General features: G+C 32.4%; 2 protein-coding genes across 2 annotated transcripts in view; one reads left to right on the forward strand and one right to left on the reverse strand.

Moving 5' to 3' along the window:
• Positions 1 to 346: 346 nt before the first annotated feature.
• The window catches only part of Rh4 (Rhodopsin 4), a 43,774-nt gene continuing 18,691 nt past the window's right edge, over positions 347 to 25,429 (reverse strand). The window contains exons 4-5 of the mRNA XM_075307914.1: positions 1,611 to 1,768; positions 347 to 1,002 (exon numbers count right to left, since the gene is read on the reverse strand). Of these exons, the coding sequence (XP_075164029.1) occupies positions 607 to 1,002; positions 1,611 to 1,768 (554 nt within the window). The 3' untranslated portion in view covers positions 347 to 606. The remainder of the gene's footprint in view (positions 1,003 to 1,610; positions 1,769 to 25,429) is intronic.
• On the forward strand, positions 4,383 to 24,824 carry LOC142236683 (E3 ubiquitin-protein ligase sina). Its single transcript, XM_075307915.1, has 2 exons — positions 4,383 to 4,732; positions 22,053 to 24,824. The coding sequence occupies exon 2, from the start codon at positions 22,258 to 22,260 to the stop codon at positions 23,155 to 23,157; it is 900 nt and encodes a 299-aa protein (XP_075164030.1). The 5' UTR covers positions 4,383 to 4,732; positions 22,053 to 22,257; the 3' UTR covers positions 23,158 to 24,824.

Genomic DNA, 25,429 nt, shown 5'->3' on the forward strand with positions numbered 1-25,429 from the left:
ACAGATATAATATTTTGTAACGAGTCCTCAAAGTTCCACTAAGATGGGCAAATGTGTTAAAATTTAAAACAAAATCAACAAATAACGTTAATTTCTAAAAAATTCTAATAGAATTTTAGTTTTGTGGATGAGTTTTAACAACAAACATAAACTAAAATCGAAAACTCAAACCTAATAAAATTGACATAAACGCAATACATGACAAAAACTCGTTATCTAAAATATTTCTAGAATTTTATTTTTTGAGAGATATATTGACAGATATATCTTTTTTGGAGCTCTTTGTAATTTATCCTTTTGGCTAGAAAAATCCCATCTTAGAGATGTTCGAAAGATAAACTAAAGATTCTTAATTCCTTGCAATAATTTCTAGTTTTATTTTAACAGAAAAAAATGACTACAAAATAATAGTAAAAGTTTAACATTCACATTTGAACAAGATCATCGTAATCTTTTGTCTTGCTATATTTTCCATGCATCATTAAAATTTGTCGGAGTAGCCATTGTGTAAAGCCAGGTCAGTTGATCAGTTACATGAAGATTTTTGTTTAAGCTATAATATTTTCGATAGTTTTGCTATTGGCCTATTGAATGATATTGAGCTCATTAAGCTGATGTGGTTTGTTGTGAAGATTGTTCCTGTGTTGTGGTCGATGCTGTGCTTGAACTTTCCGGTGCCTTCTCATTGATTGCAAGCCAGGGACAACGCTTCTGCAATTCAAGTCTATATTTAGGGTGACTTATCGCGTATACAAAGGGATCTACGCAAGCAACCATTTTGCAGGTACATGCTGGTATCATTGTAACGCCCGGAGTCAAAAGATTCTTATCTCCGAATGCTCCTATTAGCGACATCACTCCATACGGTGTCCACGATACAAAGAATAGGAAACATATTGTAATGGCTGCTTTGGCGATGCGAATTTCCGCAGTATCCTTGCTCTTATCGACATTAGATCGAAGTGATTCCACATTCATTTTTTTAGCTTGTTCTCGAAGTGCCTACAAAGTGTAAAATTTATGTTAGTTCCATTAGTTACAGTTTTGTTATAGTATTTGTTAAGACCGATACTAAGTTCTTTAGTTGTGAAATTTGTAAGTACATATAAAAGCTGTGCTAAGACAACTAAACGGGTGCTGAAGAAGGAAGTCGATTCCCTCAGAATATGCTTAAATATTGGGGAAAATTACAAACATAATAATCTGGAAGCTCTTTTACAACAGTATATTGATAGCGTAAATCGAACTTAGCATAGGTCTTTATTGGATGGGTATGTATTACTATCCATGATGAAAACAACGATATTAAAAATATGTTTTACTGCCTGTTCATGAAACACAAAATCGACTCGAGACGAATCGTTCGTCTAGATTGAAACTAAAATAACTTTAGATATATTTGCTAGAAAATGCTGAATTTTGTCATTAACTCATTATTAATGATTTACTTTCGAACACCGAAACAATTGGTATTCCACAGACTCTGGTTTTCGAGATATCAATATGGGATTTTTGACGAATCGTTCGTCTAGAAGCGAACGAAAATTCCATGAACAGGCAGTTAGTATTTCGTCTTTTCACCATTAAAATCGATGTATGATGGGTCAAACCTTTTCGTGACTAAAAACGTGTCCCACAATTTGGCTATAGTAATAAACAATCATAGCTGTGGGACATACAAAGCTGAAGAAGAAGATGGTACCGACAAAGAGACGAGTATCGAAATTGTCCGTCAAATAGTCGAAGGTACAAGACGTCAAGTAGCCCTCTGAAATACAATGAGAAAATGATCGATTAGAACTTTTATATATTTTTAAATTCTTTGAGAGGGAGGGAATTTTCAAAACAAAAGGCATTTATAACGTAAAGAATGGTGAAAAGAGCAATTTTCAAGGTATTTTTATTTTCATTTGAAAGAAAATAAACTTTTTCAATTTTTGCTTTGGACCAAGTTATAATAAAATTTTCAAAAAAAAACGTATACTTTTATTCTGCTTTTACAGATTTTTCCTCGATTTTAGCCATTAAACTCGAACTTAAGGTAAGTACTATGTTCGCTTTTCGAGTTGAAATTTTCGCGGTTACTTTAATAAAACAGTTCAATATGAAGCAGATAAATTAATTCAATTGATGCGCAGTTTCTTGTTCCTCTAGATTTCGGCAAGACTTTACAGGAATATTTTGGTTTTAATTTATAATTTTGATTATTTCAGGAAAAGTAATCGCGAAAATAAAGTGATTTTCAACTCGAAAACCGAACATAGTACCCACCTTTAGGTTAGGTTGAAGTGGATGATCGATTTGATTTAGACTAACTTAGACTATTCAGTCCATTGTGATCAGCGTTGCCATTTTGGTCCGATCGGACCAAAATTGGTCCAAAAGATTTCCAATTTCCAATAGCTATGGGATTAGATACCATTTCAATCCCAGGATAAGCGTCTTTTAGGTCTTGGGTCAGGTTTTATATCTTTTTGGACAAATTTAACCCAATACTCGAATGTGCGGTAGAAGTAGGATTGAACTATATGAGAATATGAACACTACAGCAAATTGGTATTCATGGGGCTATGTCAATACAAACCAAATGAGTGTCTGTTGTGGTCTCTAAGTACCTTAAGTCGAAAGTTTAATTCAAATTTTTGTAATATTGAAAATCGACTTTTGATGGCAACTAAAATTGACTTTAAAATTTTACGTGGATGGAATTTTGGTCCGATTTTGGAAACAATTTGGTCCAAAATAAAATTTCGTTGTGGCAACGCTGAATAACCAAAACCTATTACACTAGTTTACAAAATAATTCTTTTTCATGTACATTTGATGAAATTTTGAGATTTCTTATGTATTTTGATCTGCTGAATTCGAAAAAAAATTAAATTTTTTTTAGGCATGAGTTTTTGATATTACCCGTTGTTTTTAGTTGTTCGCTCTTTTTTCACTAAACAAATTATATCTCGAGTTAGAAATCTCCGATTATATCGTTGAAAGGTATTGAGATGACGAATAATCGTGTATAATTGGATCTGTGATAAGTTAAGTGATTCAAAAAAAAATAATTAAATTCCGCCCGAAAAGTACAAACCATTGTTTCTCTTCATAGTCGTATAGATGATACTCTAACGTAAGTAATAAGACCAACTAGAAGAAAAACGACCGAAAAATTACAAAGTTATAAGCAATAACAAAATATTTGCATGATTTCACATCGAATTTGTTCACTAAATTGGTCATGATATACAATTTTCGTCTATTTTAGCAGACTTTTCTGCAGTTTCTACTAACAAATTTCTTTGGATGTAGTTTTTCCACAATTTACGAACTTGCCACATGCAAGTTTACTTTTCCTGAAATAATCAAAATTATAAATGAAAACAAAAATATTCGCATAATGTTTTGCCGAAATTTTGAGGAACAAGAAACTGCGCATCAATTGAGTTAATTTGTCTGCTTTATATTGAACTGTTTTAATAAAGTAACCGCGAAAATTTCAACTCGAAAAGCGAACATAAAATCAAAACTAATACTACATTATACACTAGACACGAAATCTCGCTATTTAGAACCAAAATCTCTTTACAAATCTCAAGTGTTCGGACTGGCAAAATAACGAGATTTAGTAGATTTGAGGATTTAACAGCTGTTTGTAAATATCATAGATAAGATATGTAATAGATGATCCATCGCTCTCCGGCCTGAAAATTTTCAAGGAAACCAAATGAATTCTCTGACATTTCGTTTTGTGTGTTGTCGTAAAGAGAAAATTTGCTCAAAATTAAATATTGTATATTCGCGGTTTTGGTCGGAATTTTTTGTGCAAATATAAACTTTTGAATATTTAATTTAATTATAAATCAGCTGGTGTACCAAAAATGTTCAAATTATGGATAAAATAGGAAAATCGTAAAAATGTATCTCAAAGAGAATTTGGAATTCCCCCTACTTTCTTCGATTATTCTTCATTTTGGGAACTGTCAAACCGCGTTTGACACCGATGGGTCATCTATTACTTGGTTATCTATGCACAGAATTAAACAGAAAGGATACGGCCAAGCACGCACACAAGCAAACCAACCTATAAGAATAAAAAAATTTGACAGAAGGAATTACAGCCAAAAGCGCACATACAATTATAAAATTATCTGCAAAAAAATATGTCAGCTTCAAAAATTGATTTTTTTACTTTTCATGATTTTATATCTATCAGTGTGTCTTGTATTAACATTTGTTTTGTTGAAGTGACACTACCTGTCTTATTTCACTGTATGATGGCACCCTATATTTCATAAAAAGAGCGTTCTTAATTTTCCATAGATTTAGTTTTGCATGGCAACACTGCTCTTGTGCAATAATCGATTCCACTGATTTGTATAATCGTGTATACAATACAATCGTATGATATCGAAACCACCATTCTCTAGTTTCTATCAAATTAATAGTGAAAAAAAGTTGGTTGAAGCAAATTTTCAATACTGATTAAGGATTATACCTCGCGGATTTGTTACTTCATAATAAACTCTATACGATCGAGTTCGTTCCATATTAATTATTTTTGTAATCGGGACACCAAGCAATAAATAAATATAGACAAGAAAAACCAAAAATTGCGACGAAGCAATTCTAGTTTTGATGCTTTATTAAATTATATGAATAATTTACTAAAATATTGAAGTTTTTGGTGAAGAAAAACAAAAATAACAAAAGCAGTGAATATGGAAGAAAAATAATTGAGGTAAGTGAACAAACGTACATACTTCTCATGAACATCCCTGATTGGTTAGGTAGAGGGGTACGGGGTACTCTCATATCAATGCATGCAGACCGAATTTATATTTGTTTCAATGATAAGGAATCTTATAGCCCAGGCCAAACAGATTGCCTTAAAATATGAGGCACTTCTTATAGAATTGTGCTAGGCTGAAACACTCAGAAAGAGTTAAGCCCCCAAGCGTCGTTGAAAAAGTTATTCATCGATATAGGAATTGAGTCCAGAACTTCAGAATGCAAGTAGTAATCATAAGGCTTCCAAGACATAAGTCCTTCATATTTATTTGCCTTTGTTTTCTAGATTCCTGAATTTGTTTGCAATTTAATGGTTTAGATTCAACTTGGTGCTCCTTGCAATTAATCTCACTACCTTACCTAGAATTTCATCTAATCAATGACAATAGCAAACACTTTAGTGTCACATACTGTAATATGTAGTGTTCATATCTATTTTCATATATGTGGCGTAACTCTGTTTACTACAATTGATAAGTGGGAAAGCAAAACATTCGACTTTTTGCCCGAATCCACCTCAATCCAAAAAAGAGAAAATTCAATCGTAAAAGGTCAAAGAAACACAACGTGTGTGTGTTTTCCTTCTGAGCTTCCCCTTTTGTATGTAAGACACACATCGAGTCATATTACGAACTATTTCTACCACATATATCATATTATTTCTACAACTTGCTGGTGTACAATAATGCAACAGAGACTAATAACTCCTATTTATTGATATATAAACTTGTAACTAACATGATCGTTGGGTATTATTATTACTATATTAAATGTATGTAAGGACACCAGACTTTGAAGAGGCAAAAAGAGCACATTCAGTTTATAAAAAGAGCATATACGAAAAAAAGAGCACACTTTTTCAAATAAAATAAAAACATTTAATTCCATAATAATTCATTTAAAATTAAAAAATATTCATAACATAGACATAAAATAAACCGCTTTCAACTCAAGCTAATTTTCTTTCAATACTTTGAAAGTCATCTGTTTGGTGTTTTTGTGAAAAATGTTATTGAAAGAAGTTTGTTTACATTTAGAACAGAGTACAAAGTGAAGAAGCAACATCGGAGTGCTCTTTTTCGACTCTGATATATAAAGTAAAACACTATTTAATTAGAAAATAACGGCGTAGGAAAATTTCGTAGTGTGACATTTACGTATTTTCAGTTTACTTTTACCATTTATTGAATCACGTTGGAGTAATATTTGTTGTGATCAGCGGTGCCAACTCTGCCGATTTTTCGTCATTTTGACGATTTTTGATGGTAAATTTGGCCTCTGACGATTTGACGACGATTTTAAACAACTTAGTTATGAGATGACGATTTTTTAAAATGCTCGACTCAAGTGTTTCCTTTTAAGGGTTTTTGACGATTTTTCAAAGAGATGTAGTTATAAGTTGACGATTTTCATAAGTTGTAATGTAAACATGTTATTTTGGATCTCAATAATATGACAATTTATATGTAGCTTGCTCCCAGCCGTCTCCAATGTAGAAAGAAATTTCAAATCAATCAATATAAATAAACCTAAAATTGGAAATCCCTTTGAAACTTAAACATTGCAAGGTATTCTTTTGTCTATAAACTATTTAAAGCGAAATAATTTTGATTGCTATGAAACCAGTTTAGTTAAATTCAATTTATTTATTTATTCATTACCGATAATAGTAATAATAAAAAAAATTATACATGAGCAAGTAATAAGGATTTAAATTCGCTTTGAGAATAGGAAATTTTTCTGTCAAGAAAATTTTGTTAAACAATGTAGTACATATGGTCACAATCAGATATATTAATTTAAATTAATTAAAAATTTATTTCAATTAATCGTCGTTCAAAAAACTGGAAACTATATGACTTACTTAGAGATTTAAATGGCATTATTCATGTAACTAAAATGAATAAAACCCTTTTTTAATAACAGCTTTATTGTGTATACAATATATGGATGCCTCAGATGTTTGAATAAAATTTTTATTTTGTTCCTAAATCTTTTTTTTTTCAACTGTTTTATGAGTGACGATTTTTTGACGAATTCTTTGGGATGAATTGACGATTTTGACGAAAAATATTTTTAAAATTGACGATTTTCCGCCCAAAACAGTTGGCACCACTGGTTGTGATGCATACAAAGAGCACAAAAAGATTACTTAACTAAAAATAGAGCTCTTTTGCTTGCTCTTTTGGCCTATCTTGTTTTAAGAGCACATTTTGTAAAAAAGAGCACGTCTGGCATCCCTATATGTATGTATTGGGTACTCACAGATGCAAATGAATACAGCATTTAATTATAATTGCATGTAGGCATATGCGATACTTGTCATTCTTGAATGGTAATATTCTCATGTTGTATTCTGGTCTGGGTATATGACGAATCTGTGTGATAATCCCTAAATCGTCCAAAATTTATCCAGTCGAACATCATGGGTATTGATGGTGGAATGCTCTTTTCGATCATATCTCTCGATGTAGTAATTTACTTTTCGATTTGCTTTTCTTTAGACAAATTGCTGTGTTATAGAATTCTTTATCCTTTAACGGCCATTTTCATGTCGCTCCGTTAGGCTTTAACTGCATGTGAACAGAAAGTAAATTTCAATTATCTTCTTTCCGGTCCATAGACGGGTTAAAAGTCTGTTAGTTAACGTAGTACTGACGCAGTTTCATGAAAATTGGGGGTAAATTAGTTCTGTGGACTTATGACAAAACCCCATAGGTGGAGATAGGACAATTGCTCAAAAATATTATGAAGGCGCATCTTTCTGTGTTTACAGATTTTCTATATCTGGCCTAGATCGGAAGATAAAGAATGGTGAAAATAATACAACACACGAATTTTTTAAGTTTAATTTCGACAAAACAACATATCTCATCATATGTTGTAAAACAAAATCGAAATACTTATATGATACTTTTGACAAAAGAACATAAGGTTTGTGTAATTTACCAATATTTCGAGTCAGGGTGTTTTGTAAAAAAAAATTAACGGATATTTAACATAAGTTGTGATGTTTTTAAGTCAGAATATGATCAGGATTCAATGCGACAAAACACCATAAATAGAGATATGTTATTTTTTTTAAATAAAATATCATATGACAAAACAACATAATTCGGTCATTCCTAATTTTCTCTGCATCGGGGGTGCTAGGTGGTTTTGGCAAAGTCTAAAAATAAGCTATCGAAAAGGTCTATCACCTAAATATTAAACCTTTTCCAGATCTTTTCTACATAAGTTTTTGTGACCCCTTAAAGGTGTATTTTCGCTCTCCTGTAAAATTGTGTTTTTAGACTTATGGGGTTTTGTCATAAATCCACAGAATGAAACTCAGAAACGTCCATATCTCTATGAGAAGCTACAGACAGATCCGACAGGGGTAGTATTTTAGTTTCAAAAAGTTACCGGTCTTTGTTTACGGGCTGTTATTTTATTAGTACTTCAACAGTGCGGCTTTGAAATATTGCTCAACAAAGTTTACATCTGTCAACACATTTGCTAGGAAAGTCCTTTATATTGGGACTATTAATATTGTAAATAAATAAAATAATATTTTCAAGTAGTAGTACTATTGCATTGCAATTGTAACTGTTTTAGGATCTGATCGACTATGTTACGTTCATACAGAAATAAAAAAATAAAAATAAATTATAATATTAATTATAGTGATTTCGTTTCACAAAAAATATTTTACCTTGGTGTTTCCCTACTTTTTCTATCACTGTATTTTCGTACAAATAATATTGTCATTCCCAAGCGATTGTTAAGTCATATAATGTGAGGGATACAAGAACCAAAATCTATGACAGTGTCTCACATATTTTGCCATCAATTTGAGGCATGTCGAACTTTTCACTTCATTCCAATCGAAATCGCCATTAAATTATAACTTGAATCCAAAGAAAATTCTAGCCATAATTATAAAAGCAAAATACATTAGGACTCTTACAAAATTACCAAAAATATTTTATTTAAAGGTGAAGTAATTATAAATAAATAATTGATTGGCTCAATCAAAAAAAAAAAAAAAAAAAAACAAAACGACCTAGGACAATGGGTTTACTATCAGACGACAGAGAGAAAGATATAGTGCGAACAAAAATAACCAACAGGATTCTTACATATAAAAAGAATATGAAGAACAACCCCAAAGACAAATTTATCCTTAACATATTTGATGAGACAAACTAAAGGCAACAAAACGGTAATAATGTGCAGGAAAGATTACAAAACTAGAATGGAGGAACTTCTAAACGACAAGTCAAAGTACAGGACAATGAGAGAAGATCCAACGCTAAAATTACAAAGGAACAAGTACACAGTCCTACACAAGTTTACATACGGCTTAAGAAATTGTATTTTCTTTAATTAATAAAATATAACAAAATATGCATATATATGCTTTTTGTATATTAATTTGAAAAACAAAGTATTTGGCAATTTTCAAGAAGATTTTTTAGTTTGGATTATAAACAACAAGAAACATGTTTAGTTATAAGGTAAAAACCTCAAGGGTATGTAAACTTATGTGAGACTGTGTATATACGGCCGTAAGTTCGGCCAGGCCGAATTTTAAGTACCCTCCACGATGGATTGCGTAGAAACTTCTACGAAAGACTGTCATCCACAATCGAATTACTTGGGTTGTGCTATCTTATCCATACGTGGTATATATTAGACAAAAAAGGTATGTATAGGTAAGTCTACAAGTAATTACGAATCGATATGGACTTTTGCACTGTACGTAGAGAGTGAGAATTGAAATATGGGGGTCGCTTAGATGGGGGCCATATACAATTATGAACTTGATATGGACCAATTTTTGTGTGATTGGGGATCGATTTATCTGAGGGCTATATAGAACTATATACCGATATGGACCTAGTTAGGCATGGTTGTTAACGGCCATATACTAGCACAACGGCATGGTTGTTACGTACCACGTACCAAATTTCAACCAGATCGGATGAATTTTGCTGCTCCAAGAGGCAACGGAGGTCAAATCTGGGGATCGATTTATATGGGGGCTATATATAATTATGGACTGATATGAACCAATTCCAGCATGGTTCTTGGATACCATATACAAACATCACGTACCATATTTCAATCGAATCGGATGAATTTTGCTCTTCCAAGGGGCTCCGGAGCAGGGCTGTGGAGTCGAGTCAATTTTGCTCAACTCCGGCTCCGACTTCAGCATTTCTTATTGGCCTCGACTCCGGAGACGACCTCAGGTGGTGTACCTAAATATCATTTTAACAATATTCCAATTGTAATTTTAAGGTGTAGTGTTCCAAACCGTGTGTGTTTATATGTCCAAAAGAACTCTGATACGACTCGACGACAAACCTCAGCATTTTAGGGATGTAAAGAACTCTACATTTTAATTTCAGGCCAATAAATTAAAATACGACACAAGACTATACAGAGACCACATACAAATATGGGTAAATAACAACAATCTCCATAATATGAATTTATTAAAAACACAACATTTAAACAAATAATTAGGCTTCCAGAAGTTTAAGAAATAAAACCCTGGTATTGGTCTATATAGGCATTTTATAAAAAAATAAATCTATATAAAATAGAAACACTAACAAAAAGATACACAAAAATAAAAATGTCGGGCTAATCAGATAGAAAGTTTAGATGTTAAAAAAAATGTAATGTGTCGGATATATAAAACAGATTTAAACTGCCAAAAATTAGATCGGGTGGAATTTCAAATAACCACACCATACAACAGATGAGAGCAATAGCTGTACAGTTACGTGTGTTTCTATAGAAGTAAAATGGTGAAACATCGATTTATAAATGGTCTATCAGTTATGGACATTAGATGCCATTAATTTAATGGAAAGAATTTCAAGTGGCTTTTATAAAAACAAAAGACCGGCTAAGATAGCACTTTGGCAGAGGTATAATTTAAAATTACAGCTTCCAGGGACATCGTGTGTATAAGGAGATTCCTCAAGTAATTATGTAGGCCTATCTCAAAATCTGGGAAATTTCCGCATTTATTTATGGATCTCAAATAACTCTATATTCGAAATTTCTGACAAATCTTATGAAAATTTTAGACTGGGAAAAATTTCTTAAAACAAATCGGAAATTGGGTTTATATGTAGGTGCTATATCACAAAATTGTCCGGTATGACCCAACTTCGAACTCGACATGCCTGCCAAAAAATTCAGAACTTTAGGTTCTACTGCTATATTGCCTTAAAGCTATACCTTTATCAAGTGTATATACAGGGTTAGAAATCTATATTTTAATATGTTGAAAATGGACAATACAATTGATCAATTAAGCCCATATTCTAATAAAACCTACTTTTTATATCACCGTGAAATTTCACCCATATAAATACACTTTGAATGGCCTGAAATCCAGTACTTCGTTTTTCGTTGTTCGATTAAAAACCCTATTGGAAACTAATTTGTCGGAATATGACTTTAGTTACAAAGATATGAAGCGTTTTTCAAATTTTGTTTCGCTGGAGTCCGAGTCGAGCAAAATTTCTACGACTCCGGCTCCCACTCCGACTCCAGCAAAATCTTCAGACTCCGACTCCACAGCCCTGCTCCGGAGGTCAAATCTGGGGATCGGTTTGTATGGGGGCTATATATAATTATGGACCGATTTCGACCAATTTTTGCATGGGTGTTTGAGGCCATATATCAACACAACGTACCAAATTTCAACTGAATCAGATGAATTTTGGTCTTCCAAGAGGCTCGGAGGTCAAATCTGGTGATCGGTTTATATGGGAGCTATATATAATTATATACCGATGTGGAGAAATTTTAGCATGGTCTTTAGAGACCATATCCTAAACCCTGTACCAAATTTCAGCCGGATCGGATGAAATTTGTTTCTCTTAGAGGCTCCGCAAGCCAAATCGGGGGATCGGTTTATATGGGGGCTATATATAGTTATGGACCGATGTGGACCAATTTTTGCATGGTTGTTAGAGACCATATACTAACACAATGTACCAAATGTCAGCTGGATCGGATGAAATTTGCTTCTCGTAGAGGATTCGCAAGCAAAATGTGGGGGTTCGTTTATATGGGCACTATACGTAAAAGTGGACCTACATCAATAACAACTACTTGTGCCAAGTTTCAAGACGGACGGACATGTTCAGATCGACTCAGAATTTCACCACGACCCAGAATATATATACTTTATGGGGTCTTAGAGCAATATTTCGATGTCTTACAAACGGAATGACAATATACCCCCATCCTATGGTGGAAGGTATAAAAATAATAAAATTGTAATGGATTTATTTAAAGCGGAATACATCACAAAACAAGAAAAATTTCACTTAACGTCCAATTCTGCCACAGCTCCCAGGCTCTATGGACTCCCAAAAATCCACAAACCCAACATGCCTTTACGGCCAATCTCATCCTCAGTAGAAGTCCCATGCTATAATATATCGAAATATATTGGTGACATTTTGAGCAACATTATATTGGAGAAATATAATATTAAAAACTCAATGGAACTAAAAACCGGATTAGAGGATATATGTCTAGACGAAGACGACATCCTAATATCCCTGGACGTGGTATCATTGTTCAACAACATACCTATATACTTAGCAATTAAAAAATTGTGACTCAGTGGAAAATTCTTGAAAAACATACAAAAATACCAAAGTCACAATTTCTAAAAATTCTCCAATTCTGTTTAAATGACAATAACTATTTCAATTATGACAATACAATATACAACCAAATTTATGGTATGCCGAAACCCACTTTCTCCTACAATAGCAGATATCATTCTTGACACACTATTAGAACAAGTGCTAAATGTTCTGGAGAAGGAAAACATAAGAATTAAATTAATTACTAAATATGTAGATGACCTATTTGCAATAATAAGTAAAAAAGATTAAGAAATAATACTTCAAACATTCAACCAATATCACAACAAACTACAATTTACCATGGAAAAAGAGACTAACAATTGCCTGCCCAACTTAGACATTAAAATATATAGGAACAACAGAACAATTCTAACATAATGGTATACAAAATCAATCGCATCAGGGAGAATTTTAAACTTTCATTCATCACAACCCATAAACCAACAGCAACTAACTTAATGATGAAAGCAATAACATTAAGCGACGATAAATTTAGAAATAAAAAACATCAATAAAGTCAAAGACATCCTACAACAGAACGCATTTCCTCAAAATAAATCGATAATATTACAAAAAATTCAATAAATAACAAATCAGACAACATAAACAAAATCACCCCATCTGGCAACCCCAAAAAATTCTACAGGTTCTCATTTATTCCTAAACTAACAGAGAGTAAAAAGCTGAGAGAAATAATAGAGGACAAGGAAATATCATTTGCTTACAGACCCAATAGAACAATAGCCTCTCTTTTCACATCCACAAAAACGAAAATAGAAAAACCACGTCAGAGCAGGGATGGAAACCGCAGTACTATAGTACTTTTTTCAATACTCTTTCACCTTGGTCAGTATCGTGGTGTACCCCCGCGAATGATTTAATACCTTTTGTGTATACAGTTTTGAGCCGATATCAGATTTATGGAACGATAGTTTTGACAAAATAGTTTAATATTTTGAGAAATTCTTTAACAAACTTATTTACTAATGGTCTTTTACAAATTTGTCAAAATAGACAGTATATGCGATAAGAAAATCTCGATTTTGTAAAAGCCAGAGTAAAAAAAACAAGTATATACGGCCGCAAGTTCGGCCAGGCCGAATCTTATGTACCCACCACCATGGATTGCGTAGAAACTTCTACGAAAGACTGTCATCCACAATCGAATTACTTGGGTTGTGGTATCTTAAAACTTCTTATTCCTGCATGGTTGTTGGATACCATATACTAACATCACGTACCAAATTTCAACCGAATGGGAAGTATTTTGCTCTTCCAAGGGGCTCTGGAGGTCAAATCTGGGGATCGGTTTATATGGGGCCTATATATAATTATGGACCGATATCGACCAATTTTTGCATGGGAGTTTGAGGCCATATATTAACACCACGTACCAAATTTCAACTGAATCAGATGAATTTTGGTCTTCCAAGAGGTTCCGGAGGTCAAATCTGGTGATCGGTTTATATGGGGGCTATATATAATTATGAGCCGATGTGGACCAATTTTTGCATGGTTGTTAGAAACCATATACTAACATCACGTACCAAATTTCAGCCATATCGGATGAAATTTGCTTCTCTTAGAGGCCTCGCAAGCCAAATCGGGGGATCGGTTTATATGGGGGCTATATATAATTATGGACCGATGTGGACCAATTTTTGCATGGTTGTTCGAGACCATATACTAACACCATGTACCAAATTTCAGCCGGATCGGATGAAATTTGCTTCTCTTAGTGGCCTCGCAAGCCAAATCGGGGGATCGGTTTATATGGGGGCTATATATAATTATGGACCGATGTGGATTAATTTTTGCATGGTTGTTAGAGACCATATACTGACACCATGTACCAATTTTCAGCCGGATCCGATGAAATTTGCTTCTCTTAGGGGCCTCGCAAGCCAAATCGGGGGATCGGTTTATAAGGGGGCTATATATAATTATGGACCGATGTGGACCAATTTTGGCATGGTTGTTAGAGACCATATACTGACACCATGTACCAAATTTCAGACGGATCGGATGAAATTTGCTTCTCTTAGGGGCCTCGCAAGCCAAATCGGGGGATCGGTTTATATGGGGGCTATATATAATTATGGACCGATGTGGACCAATTTTTGCATGGTTGTTGGAGACCATATACTAACACCATGTACCAAATTTCAGCCGGATCGGATGAAATTTGCTTCTCTTAGAGGCCTCGCAAGCCAAATTTTGGCGTCCGTTTATATGGGGGCTATACGTAAAAGTGGACCGATATGGCCCATTTGCAATACCATCCGACCTACATCAATAACAACTACTTGTGCCAAGTTTCAAGTCGATAGCTTGTTTCGTTCGGGAGTTAGCGTGATTTCAACAGACGGACGGACGGACGGACATGCTCAGATCGACTCAGAATTTCACCACGACCCAGAATATATATACTTTATGGGGTCTTAGAGCAATATTTCGATGTGTTACAAACGGAATGACAAAGTTAATATACCCCCCATCCTATGGTGGTGGGTATAAAAAAACGATTTTCTATAAAAAATTTTCAAAATTTTTTTTCTATCGACAATTTTATTTCTATAGAAAACTTTGTCAAAATTTTATTACTATAGAAAATTTTGTCCAAATTTTAGTTCTGCAGAAAATTTTCTGAACATTTTATTCTATAGAAAATTGTGTCAACAATTTATTTTTAAGGTGGGTATTAAGTTCGAGTTTAGCCGCTAAAAACGTAAGTTTTTCACGATTACTTTTCTTTAAGGAATACAAACTTTGTGAAAATTTGCTTTGGGCTTTTCTCCATCAAGTTATAATAAAATTACATATAATTTCATGCATTTTTCTTATTGATTTAGTTTTAACTTTAGCGATTTTAGCGGCTAAACTCGAACTTAATACTCACCTTTATTTATAAATCTGTGACGTACCATTTTTGGAAGAATACTACCAACTGTGGCAACCGCGATTACAATACTACTGTAGTCTTTGTAAGCGGATATAAAACAAACAAAAAAAAAAAAAAAAAATATATATATATATATATATATATATATATATATATATATATATATATATATATATATATATATATATATATATATATATATATATATATATATATATATATATATATATATAAATAAATATATATATATATATATATATATATATATATATATATATATATATATATATATATATATATATATATATATATATATATATATATACATATATATTTTAAATTGTGGAGTTGACAATAAAAATTTAGTTTAAAAGAGATTATTGTAATTTTCCAATGGAATTTTTGTTGAAATTTAGTGAAAAGTACTTTTTCGCTCAAAAATATACCTTTTTTGTACTTTCTTAAAAATTACATTTTCCATCCCTGCGTCAGAGTAATGTTGTTCATGAATTAACATGCGTAGGCAACAACAACGAAAACTGCAATCATTGCTACGTAGGAACCACCAAGAGAAGCTTAAACACAAGAATAACCGAACATCAAACAGACATAAAGAAGGGAAAACAAACAACTGCACTAGCCCAACATTGCATTGAACGACAACACACACCTGACTGGGAAGGTGTGAGAATATTAGATAGAGATCGAAGAGCAAATAGACGATATACTCTCGAAAGCTTGCGGATTCAACAAAAACAACAATGTGCAATAAATCGAAAAGAAGATAAAGACAACACCAATGCTGTCTACACCATAGCATTAGTATAGTTTACTTCCAACTGTGATCGTAGCAATAAGAAACAACAACTGTGATAGCTTATGTTAACTTTCGTATTTTTTGTGCAATTATTTGAAATTTGTGTTTAATGTTGTGGTGTTATAGTGTTATAGTGACGTTACACTTAGAATAATAATTCATACAATATGACGAAAGATTAAATGTAAGTTTCCCACAGAAAATTATGGTTAAATCATAAGAAAAAAGTAAAAATATTGTCCTTTTTGTATATCTTATTGTCGTTGCCAGATTTCAATAAAGTAAATCCCTGAGGAAGATGGAAATCCCCATCGAAACTTAGGATAAAAATATGAAATAAATAATTTTTTATTTGCATAACCTCATGACCTTGAAAGCCTGACTAGAAACTCTAGAAATCATTTAAAAAAAATGAAGATACAATAAGGTCGATAGTTTTCTAAAGAAATTTCTTTTCTAAATTGAAATTGAATTGAATTAACCCTTATATTATGTTGGGGTCATTTGATGACCTATATGGTATTTTTCATACTGTTGGAATATAATTAAAAGTTCTTACTACTCAGCAAGAATTCAGTACATGCCAACAATTTATGCACTGACTTGTAAGAACTTTTATTTTTATTCCAACAGTAAGAAATGCGCTGATGAAAAATACGATGTGGGTCATCAAATGACCCCAACATAATATAAGGGTTAATTGATTGTGCCGAGAACATAAATTTATATTTTAATAACTTTCGTGTCGTATTTTTTAATCATTGCCTGTCGTATTAGATTAGTTTAGGTTAGGTATTTAGAGTAGCAGCCCGATATTCCAGGCTCACATAGATTATTCAGTCCATTGTTATACCAAAGTGGTGAACTTCTCTGTTATCACTGAGTGCAGCCCGATTCTATGCAAGACGGGCATGCTAACCATGGCTCCCCTACACAAAAAACAAATTTGATTCAATCACGAAATTAATTGATCCAATTAGTTTCTGAAATGTCTTCAATCACGAAAATGATGAGTATTAATCATAGTTTTAATTGGACATAAAAAATATTTGATTAAAAAATTAAGTGATTTAATTTGAAAATTTCTATTAATTATTTTAAATTAATTCTATTAAAAATGTAATTGATGTTGATTGCAAAACGTTTTAGTTAAAAACGTATATATTTCCAATTACTTTATCTGGCTTTTAGTTTGACTAAAAAATTGACAGTTAGAAATAAATTTTTATTTAAAAATTTAAAAAAAAATCCATCACTTTTTTAAGTGACTTATGCCATGTTTCTGTATGACGAACGATTGCTTTCTTACGTATTTCAAACGAAAGAAAATTGATTTTGGTTTCCCTACAAAAAAAAAACACGAAAAAATTTTTCCAATAAAAATTTTAATTGCATTTTAAAAATAAATAAAATATTCAATTAAAAATTTAATTGATTCAAAAAATTTTTATTGAAACAAAAATCAATCATAAAGATGAATAGTATTAATAAATATTTTAATTGGATCAATTCATTTTTTAATTGTCTTTCAATTAATTTTTTAATTGATACTATCTGTGATTGAGGACATTTCAAAATAAAAAACTAATTGGATCAATTAATTTCGTGATTAAATCTGAAAAAAAAAATTTGTGTGTATGTCGAATACAAGTAACATCAAATTTTGTTGTCGAGTTGAAAACGAACGTATATGGTGTAGGTATCAAGAAAAAAGTAAAAACATTGTTAACATTTGAATGAATTCTCAGGCCAAAAGTTTGAAAATACTTATTTTTGATCATTTTTTTGGGTTTTCGTTCGCCATATAGAAGCAGGGTATTAGTCTTCCGAGTTTGATTAAAAAGTTAATTGTATCAATTAATATATTAATAGAAACATTTTTTAACTTCAATTAAATTTTCAATTGGAAATATTTAGTTTTATTTTTTGTGTAGGGAAACTAACGGCAAGACAATTTGATAACTTATGAAGAGTTTTGTTCTGTTCAAAACTAAGTTGAACAGAACATCGGCGCATCTTCCAGATATTGACACGATTAAATGGTCAATGATTTCCTTTCGTTCATATAGAAATCATCAGGGGTTTTAGAAAAATTGTTTCCAATCTTCTATTCTACAAATTCCAAATGATTCTCTGTGAGTTAAAAGTCAAGGGACTAGGCAAGTCAGTGAAGCACACGCAATTTTTCATCGGAAAACCATTGCTTTGCGGCCTTAGATGTGTGCTTGGAGTCATGATCGTCCTCCGACAGCATAATGCCTTCGATTTTATGAATCGGACCAATATCTTGTCTAAAAAAACACCCCCAGACCATAATATTCCATACAACATGTTTGACAGAAGTTTTGAGTATCTTGGTTGATATATTTATTTATTTATTTATCCAACTATATAATACAAATATCCAATATATCCCATTGAAGTATACTTTTGGTTTCTTTAGTTGATATTTGAGAGAATTTTTATGCAGGTCCTAATTTTACGTTCTTCCTTTGACGAAACCTGTACTTTTCCAAAATTCGTTTTTGCGATACAGATTTGGATTCAGTGTCCCAAATAACCTTAAAACAATATTCAGTTCATTTAATCAACAGAACCATTGTTCCCTTGTGTAATTATAATTTAGTCCTTTGTTTTAAATACTGTTAGTTAATAATACCATTTATGTTATTTTGTCCTTGCTTTCAAGCTCTTATACCTTGTCTTATAATTAATGATTAGTTGTTATGACCTAAAGTCCTTATAAAATTTTCAGGTAAAAACATACAAAACTGTTGGCATTATGAAGAAACCAATACAGGGTGTTGGGTAGTTGCAAATGTTTTGGACAGGTCAAATCACACTATTATTTACCTTTAGAGAAATTCATTTCTCCCATTTGGTACTTGAACGGTCATACTTGGTGCGTGTGGCAAGGTTATGGAATTCGTTGCGACTTAACCTGAAACATTTTCAATTAATCCTTCTTTATTCAAGCGCAAATTACATGGAATCATCTTTCTAAGACCTCATACTGACAATCGATTTTCTTGATGTACCAATCTTATGTATATTATACTTAATTTTTATTAAAAGATTGTGTGATAATATAGGTTTAATAGTTAGTTTTAAGTAAATTTTTCCTGAATTGTACTAAATTCTATCAACGCCTATAAGGCGTTGGTTGATTAAATAAATGAATGATAAAATAAATAATAAATAAAATACCATTTTATAACAGCTAGAGTGATCAAAAACCCGGTTTTTTGAAAGTCAGGGTTTCTCGGTTCTAAAAAAAACCGGACCATTGTTTATAATCGGTTGGTAGAGTTTTAAATAATAAATCACAGGCACAATCGGTGCAACCGGTTTTGTTACGTTTCTAATTGAACAAGCACGAATTGTTTATTTATTGGATTATTTGTGGAATTTCTTTAGAAAACTAACGTATTTTATTTGACAATTTGGACGAATAATATGTTGGAAGTGTTCAGAAAAGATATGGAAGTGCGCAGAATACACATTCGGGAAGTTTTCTTATTTCAGTTTACATTGGAAATATAAAACCGAAGACCGGTTTTTATGTTATTAAAAACACCGGTTCTACCGATCTACCGAAAAATGGAATTTTATACAAAACCGACAATCGGTGCAAAACGAAAAACCCGTCCACCGGTTTTCACCGGCCGGGTTTGATCACTTTATTAACAGCCCATTAATGTTTCTAATAAGAATTTGAAAATTTGAAATCGATTTAGGCAAATTTGGTCAAAATACCCCCATTTTACACATAATTTTAGTGATGACTTCTGCCATCACAGTGTATATAGGATATGACTACATATCCTGCACACTGTAATGACAGAAATTCCACAGAATGGTTAAGATTTAGATAAGACCAAATATCCCAAAACATAAAATTGAACAACTATTTTGGCGAGATCTAGGTCATATCTTTGTAAAATTGCTACTGTTACGTAGCAAAACTACGTGTGAATCACAACACAAAACATTTTTTTTCTGATTTAATCACGAAATTAATTGATCCAATTAATTTTTAAATTCAAGTGTCTTCAATCACAGAAATGATAGTATCAATTAAAAAATCAATTGAAAGTCAGTTAAATAGTTAATTGATCCAGTTAAAAAATTAATTGATACTACTAATTTTTGTGATTGATTTTTGTTTCAATTGATTGAAAATTGTATAAAATTCAATTAAGACTTTAATTGGAAAAATGTTCGTGAATTTTTTTCTGTGCAGATAAATCATAACCAAATAACTGCCGGAATACTATAGGATGGTGTTGGGGGTATAATAAGTTTGTCATTCCGTTTGTAACACATCGAAATATCGATTTCCGTCTGTCTGTTGTAATCACGCTACAGCTTTCAATAATGGCGCCTGCGCCCTGTAATTTGGCACAGATTCGTTGTTTGTTTGCAGGCAGGTCAAGTTCGAAAATGACCTATATAGGTCCAGGTTTTGATATAGCCCCCATATAAACCGAACCCCCGATTCGGGGTCTTAAGCTTCTAGATACCGTATTTTCTATTCGATTTGTCTGAAATTGCAAATCTGGAGGTATTTTAGGACCACAAATGGTGTTAATCGGTCCATGTTTTGGAATAGCCCCCATATAGACCGATTTCCCGATATTACTTCTTGGGCTTATAGAAACCATAGTTTCTACCCGTTTTCCCTGAATTTGGGAATCTAGAGATATTTTAGGACCATAAATAGGTTTTCAGAAAATGGTGTGCATCGCTCCAAGTTTTGATATAGCCCCATACAGACCGATCTCCCGAGTTTCCTTCTAGAAACCGTAGTTTTTATCCAATTTGCCTGCAATTCTAAGTCTATAGTTTTTTAGGAACATAAATAGGTGCTCCGAATATATTCTGTATCGGTATAGCTTTTGATATATCCCCCTTTTAAACCCGCTCTCCGATTTGGGGTCTAGATTCTGTAGGGTTTTCAGAACCTCAATTAGGTGTCTGAATTTGTTGTGTATCGGTGCAGGTTTTTGGCATAGCACCCATATTTAACAACACCTATGGCTTATATAAACCGTAGTTTTTGGTAAGGCCTCCATATAGACCAATTTCACTTCTTGAGGGTATAGAAGGCCCATTGATCATGAAATTTGCTTGAAACTGAAAGTAAAATTTCCAGATTTTCTTCTAATCATTTAATAATGGGGTTAAAAATCTACAGATTTTAAATTTCAAATTAAGGCTTACAGGAGATGTTTATGATTCCTCTAAAACTCAAAAATGGAAAAATGGTTGTTATAAATCCAGAATCTTGTTGATACAAGCGTTTATTAATGAATGAATAGCGAATAGAATACACAAAAAGGATTAAGCTTATAAGTAATGATCAAGAAAAATCAGTGTTGCAAAACGAACAAAAACTAGAAGTAAGAGGAAGAATGTGCAGGGTTGTATGGAAAAAAAAACTAATTGAACAAATCTGAACTAGTATTCATAGGTATAATCTTTAAATTTATCTTCGGGAAGCGTACTGGTTGAACTGGTCTTCTTAGGAGAATATATGTCATGTTACAAAAAATAGTGCCAAAATAAAATAAAAATAGTCCCTCTCAGTAATGCTGGTGACATTTCTGAGTATTTCAAAACATCTCTAAGTGTTTCAAACATTTCTGAGTGTTTCAAAGCTTGTCACCGCAATGTGGAACGCCGTTCGGACTCGGCTATAAAATGTAGGCCCCCTGTCATTGAATCCGACAGCACTCAGTGATAAGAGAGAAGTTCACCACTGTGGTATCACAATGGACTGAATAGTCTAAGCGAGCCTGAAATGTCGGGCTGCCATAACCTAATTCGTATTCAACTTGAATTTTAATATAAACTTTTCTTCTTTTTTTACCATTTTCAGATAACCATAAATGAACTTCGCTTTGTATTGTCATCGCATGCCTTTTAATTGGATTATCAGTTAAACGAAAGACAACTGCCAAATAACAGACTTTGATTTTTTTGTATAAAATATAACATACACATAGACGTCAACATTTGGTTGACAATTTCATTGAGATATCAGAATCATCGGTAGTGACCACCTCTATACATTACCAAGTCCAATGTCTAATAAAATAAATAAAATAAAGCGAGAAATACCAACTGTAACTGCAACAGGAAACAGCAACACCGGTAACACATCTGCCAACACATCATCGTCATCAAGTTCTTCATTATCGTCCGCCGGAGGCGGTGATGTCGGCATGTCTACCGATCTAACATCATTGTTTGAATGTCCCGTTTGTTTCGACTATGTATTGCCACCAATACTGCAATGTTCGAGTGGTCACTTAGTCTGTGTCTCGTGTCGCTCAAAACTCACCTGCTGTCCAACATGCCGTGGTCCATTGGCAAATATTCGTAATCTTGCCATGGAGAAAGTTGCATCAAATGTTAAATTTCCTTGCAAGCATTCTGGTTATGGATGCACTGCCTCGCTACTATACACCGAAAAAACGGAGCATGAAGAGACCTGCGAATGCCGACCCTACTTGTGTCCATGCCCAGGGGCCTCATGTAAGTGGCAAGGACCCCTTGATCTAGTCATGCAGCACTTAATGATGTCACATAAAAGTATTACCACTCTACAAGGCGAAGACATTGTATTTTTAGCCACAGACATCAATTTACCCGGTGCTGTCGATTGGGTCATGATGCAGTCCTGTTTCGGTCATCATTTTATGCTGGTACTTGAAAAACAAGAGAAATACGATGGTCATCAACAGTTCTTTGCCATTGTACAACTGATCGGTTCACGCAAGGAGGCCGAGAATTTTGTATATCGCCTTGAATTAAATGGAAATCGTCGACGTTTAACCTGGGAAGCAATGCCAAGATCGATACACGAGGGTGTCGCCTCCGCCATTCACAATTCCGATTGCTTGGTGTTTGATACATCAATTGCACAATTGTTTGCTGACAATGGAAATTTGGGCATTAACGTAACCATCTCAATTGTATAATATCAGTAACATTCGGATCGGCGATAATCGCAGAGTGAGAGATGAATAATCGTGTTATAAGACAAAAACAAAACAAACAAAAAATACAAAACCCAATTTACATTATTGGTCATTGGTCATGATGATAAAAGACCACTGACTACATTACATTTGCTATATAGATCGATGGTAAAATGAACAGCGTTTCTAAAACGTTTCGTTTGATTTAGTAATATACGCATACATATATACATCATTCTTATCATTTGAATTGAATATATGGAGTTGTCTTAAAAACAATATTCGCCACGTGAAAAGGGAAAGCTACTAGTAGGGCATGAAAGCATAATTTTCCACCCACATATATGTATATATATATATGTGTGTGTATTGTATGTATTTGTTAAAAATGTCAATGTAATCTATGCTAGGGTAGTAAAGTTAAATTATTTCTATTGGTAAAATCAACTTTTTGAAATATTTGCTCTATTAATAAGTTTCACTAAACGAAAATTTCTGCTAGAAAAGACTTGATTTTCACAATTATTCTCTCCTTGCACATGCATGCAGGAAAATATCTGTTATTATATATATTTTTTATTTTATTATATCAACTTATTACTTTATAGAAAAAGACAAATTATATTTAAGAAAATGCTGCAATCTATAGTTGAGCTTAAGTCCAAGTTTTATATATTTATTTTATTTTTCATTTATTTAAGCAATTCAAAGCCTTTAAATTGTCCATTTAACGATTAGCTATTTTTTGAAAACAATATGAGTACGAACCATTAATCCGATGAGTAACTCACAAAATTCAATATTTCGAAATTTGTGTCAAAAGTTTAGTTTCGAAAATACGAAACTGTACAGGCTTTCAAACACTGTGAATTACATTTGTATTTTTCCATAATACCAAATAAACTGTGTCTTAAGCACAACTTAGATAGACGGTGTACGAAGAGAGCACAAGCAGAAAATGAAATTGCTATCATTTTTAAATTACTTGGAAATTTGAAACACCTAGTGTACCAGAAATGCTACTAATAGCTTACCTTTGTAAACGAAATATTGAAGTTTTAGTTCAAACTTCTTGAATGTTGTCATTAAGTCTCATTTCCATATTCGTATTCTTTATAAAAATATACACAAACACACAAAAATTTGTGCGTTTAAGGAGGAAAATAATGTAGTTTTTTAGTTTTGTTTTCATTAATATTACAATATATTATTTTAGTTTCATTTTAGCTAGTCTATTTTGGACAATTATATAAGTATTTATAGCTAAAATAGACTATTTACAAATTATAGAAAGATTTATCGATTGTGGAAATGTCCACCATTATTTTCGTTATACTTGGCAAAAATCAGTTTAGTTAATGTTTATTTCTATTTCCAGTACAATATTTAAGTTCGTAATTTTTGGTACTCATTTCTTTTTTGGATATAGCATAATTTTACATAATTGTATCTTTCCCGTATTTAAACTGAAATGCATGTATGGTTAATAAAAAAAAATGTTCCTTAATATAAGTTTCCTCGATTTTGTCAAATACGAAGATAAATACATTTTGTGTGTGTAGAACACAGACACATATATGTGCTGATATTATATGCGTCCATGCGTTCTTTGATTCGAGTGCATGTCTTTTCTGAAACTGACTAAATAAAAATTAAATAATTGAAAATATGATTTTTTCGAATAACCATTAAACCCCCCCTCCCCATTTTCATGAAGCTTCGTTAGTGCTAAGTTAGCTAACGAACTTTTAGCTTTCATCATCTGGCCTATATATTCTACATGTCAGCTACGAACTTAATTGATGAATATTTTTCAGTTAAAGTTAACCGGAGAGAAGATATTTGCAATTTACTTGCTGTTAACTGGCAGTTAAAGCCTAACGGTACTACATGAAAATGCCCGTAAATCAAATAAGTGGTCAATTAATCGAAAGCATAATTGTAGTGTTTGCCCCTAGTTATTTAAAAAATGTTCGAATTGCTTTTATTACGCCTTGGTATAAAATATATAGACATACAAAGCAACTTTTTCTTTTTTGTGTCGACAAATTGAAATTTTATGTTGACCAACAGCGCATAATCTAGTTTTGATCCAACCAAAATCGATAAAAAAAAAAATCTTTTAACATGAAAGTTGACTTTGATCGCTAGAGTTTTTATTTGAAAATTTCAAAAAAAAAAAACAAAAAATGGAAATTATAGTATCAATCAAATATAACAAATGAATTGTTCCAATTAATTAACCCAATTTTTCACAGAAATTTTTTTTCTC

This window comes from Haematobia irritans, chromosome 4 (genome assembly GCF_050003625.1).
Source record: "Haematobia irritans isolate KBUSLIRL chromosome 4, ASM5000362v1, whole genome shotgun sequence".
Taxonomy (NCBI): Eukaryota; Metazoa; Arthropoda; class Insecta; order Diptera; family Muscidae; genus Haematobia; species Haematobia irritans.

Excerpts from the sequence above, each read along its gene's own strand:
- LOC142236683 (XM_075307915.1), top strand. The coding sequence starts at position 22,258 with ATGTCTAATAAAATAAATAAAATAAAGCGAGAAATACCAACTGTAACT.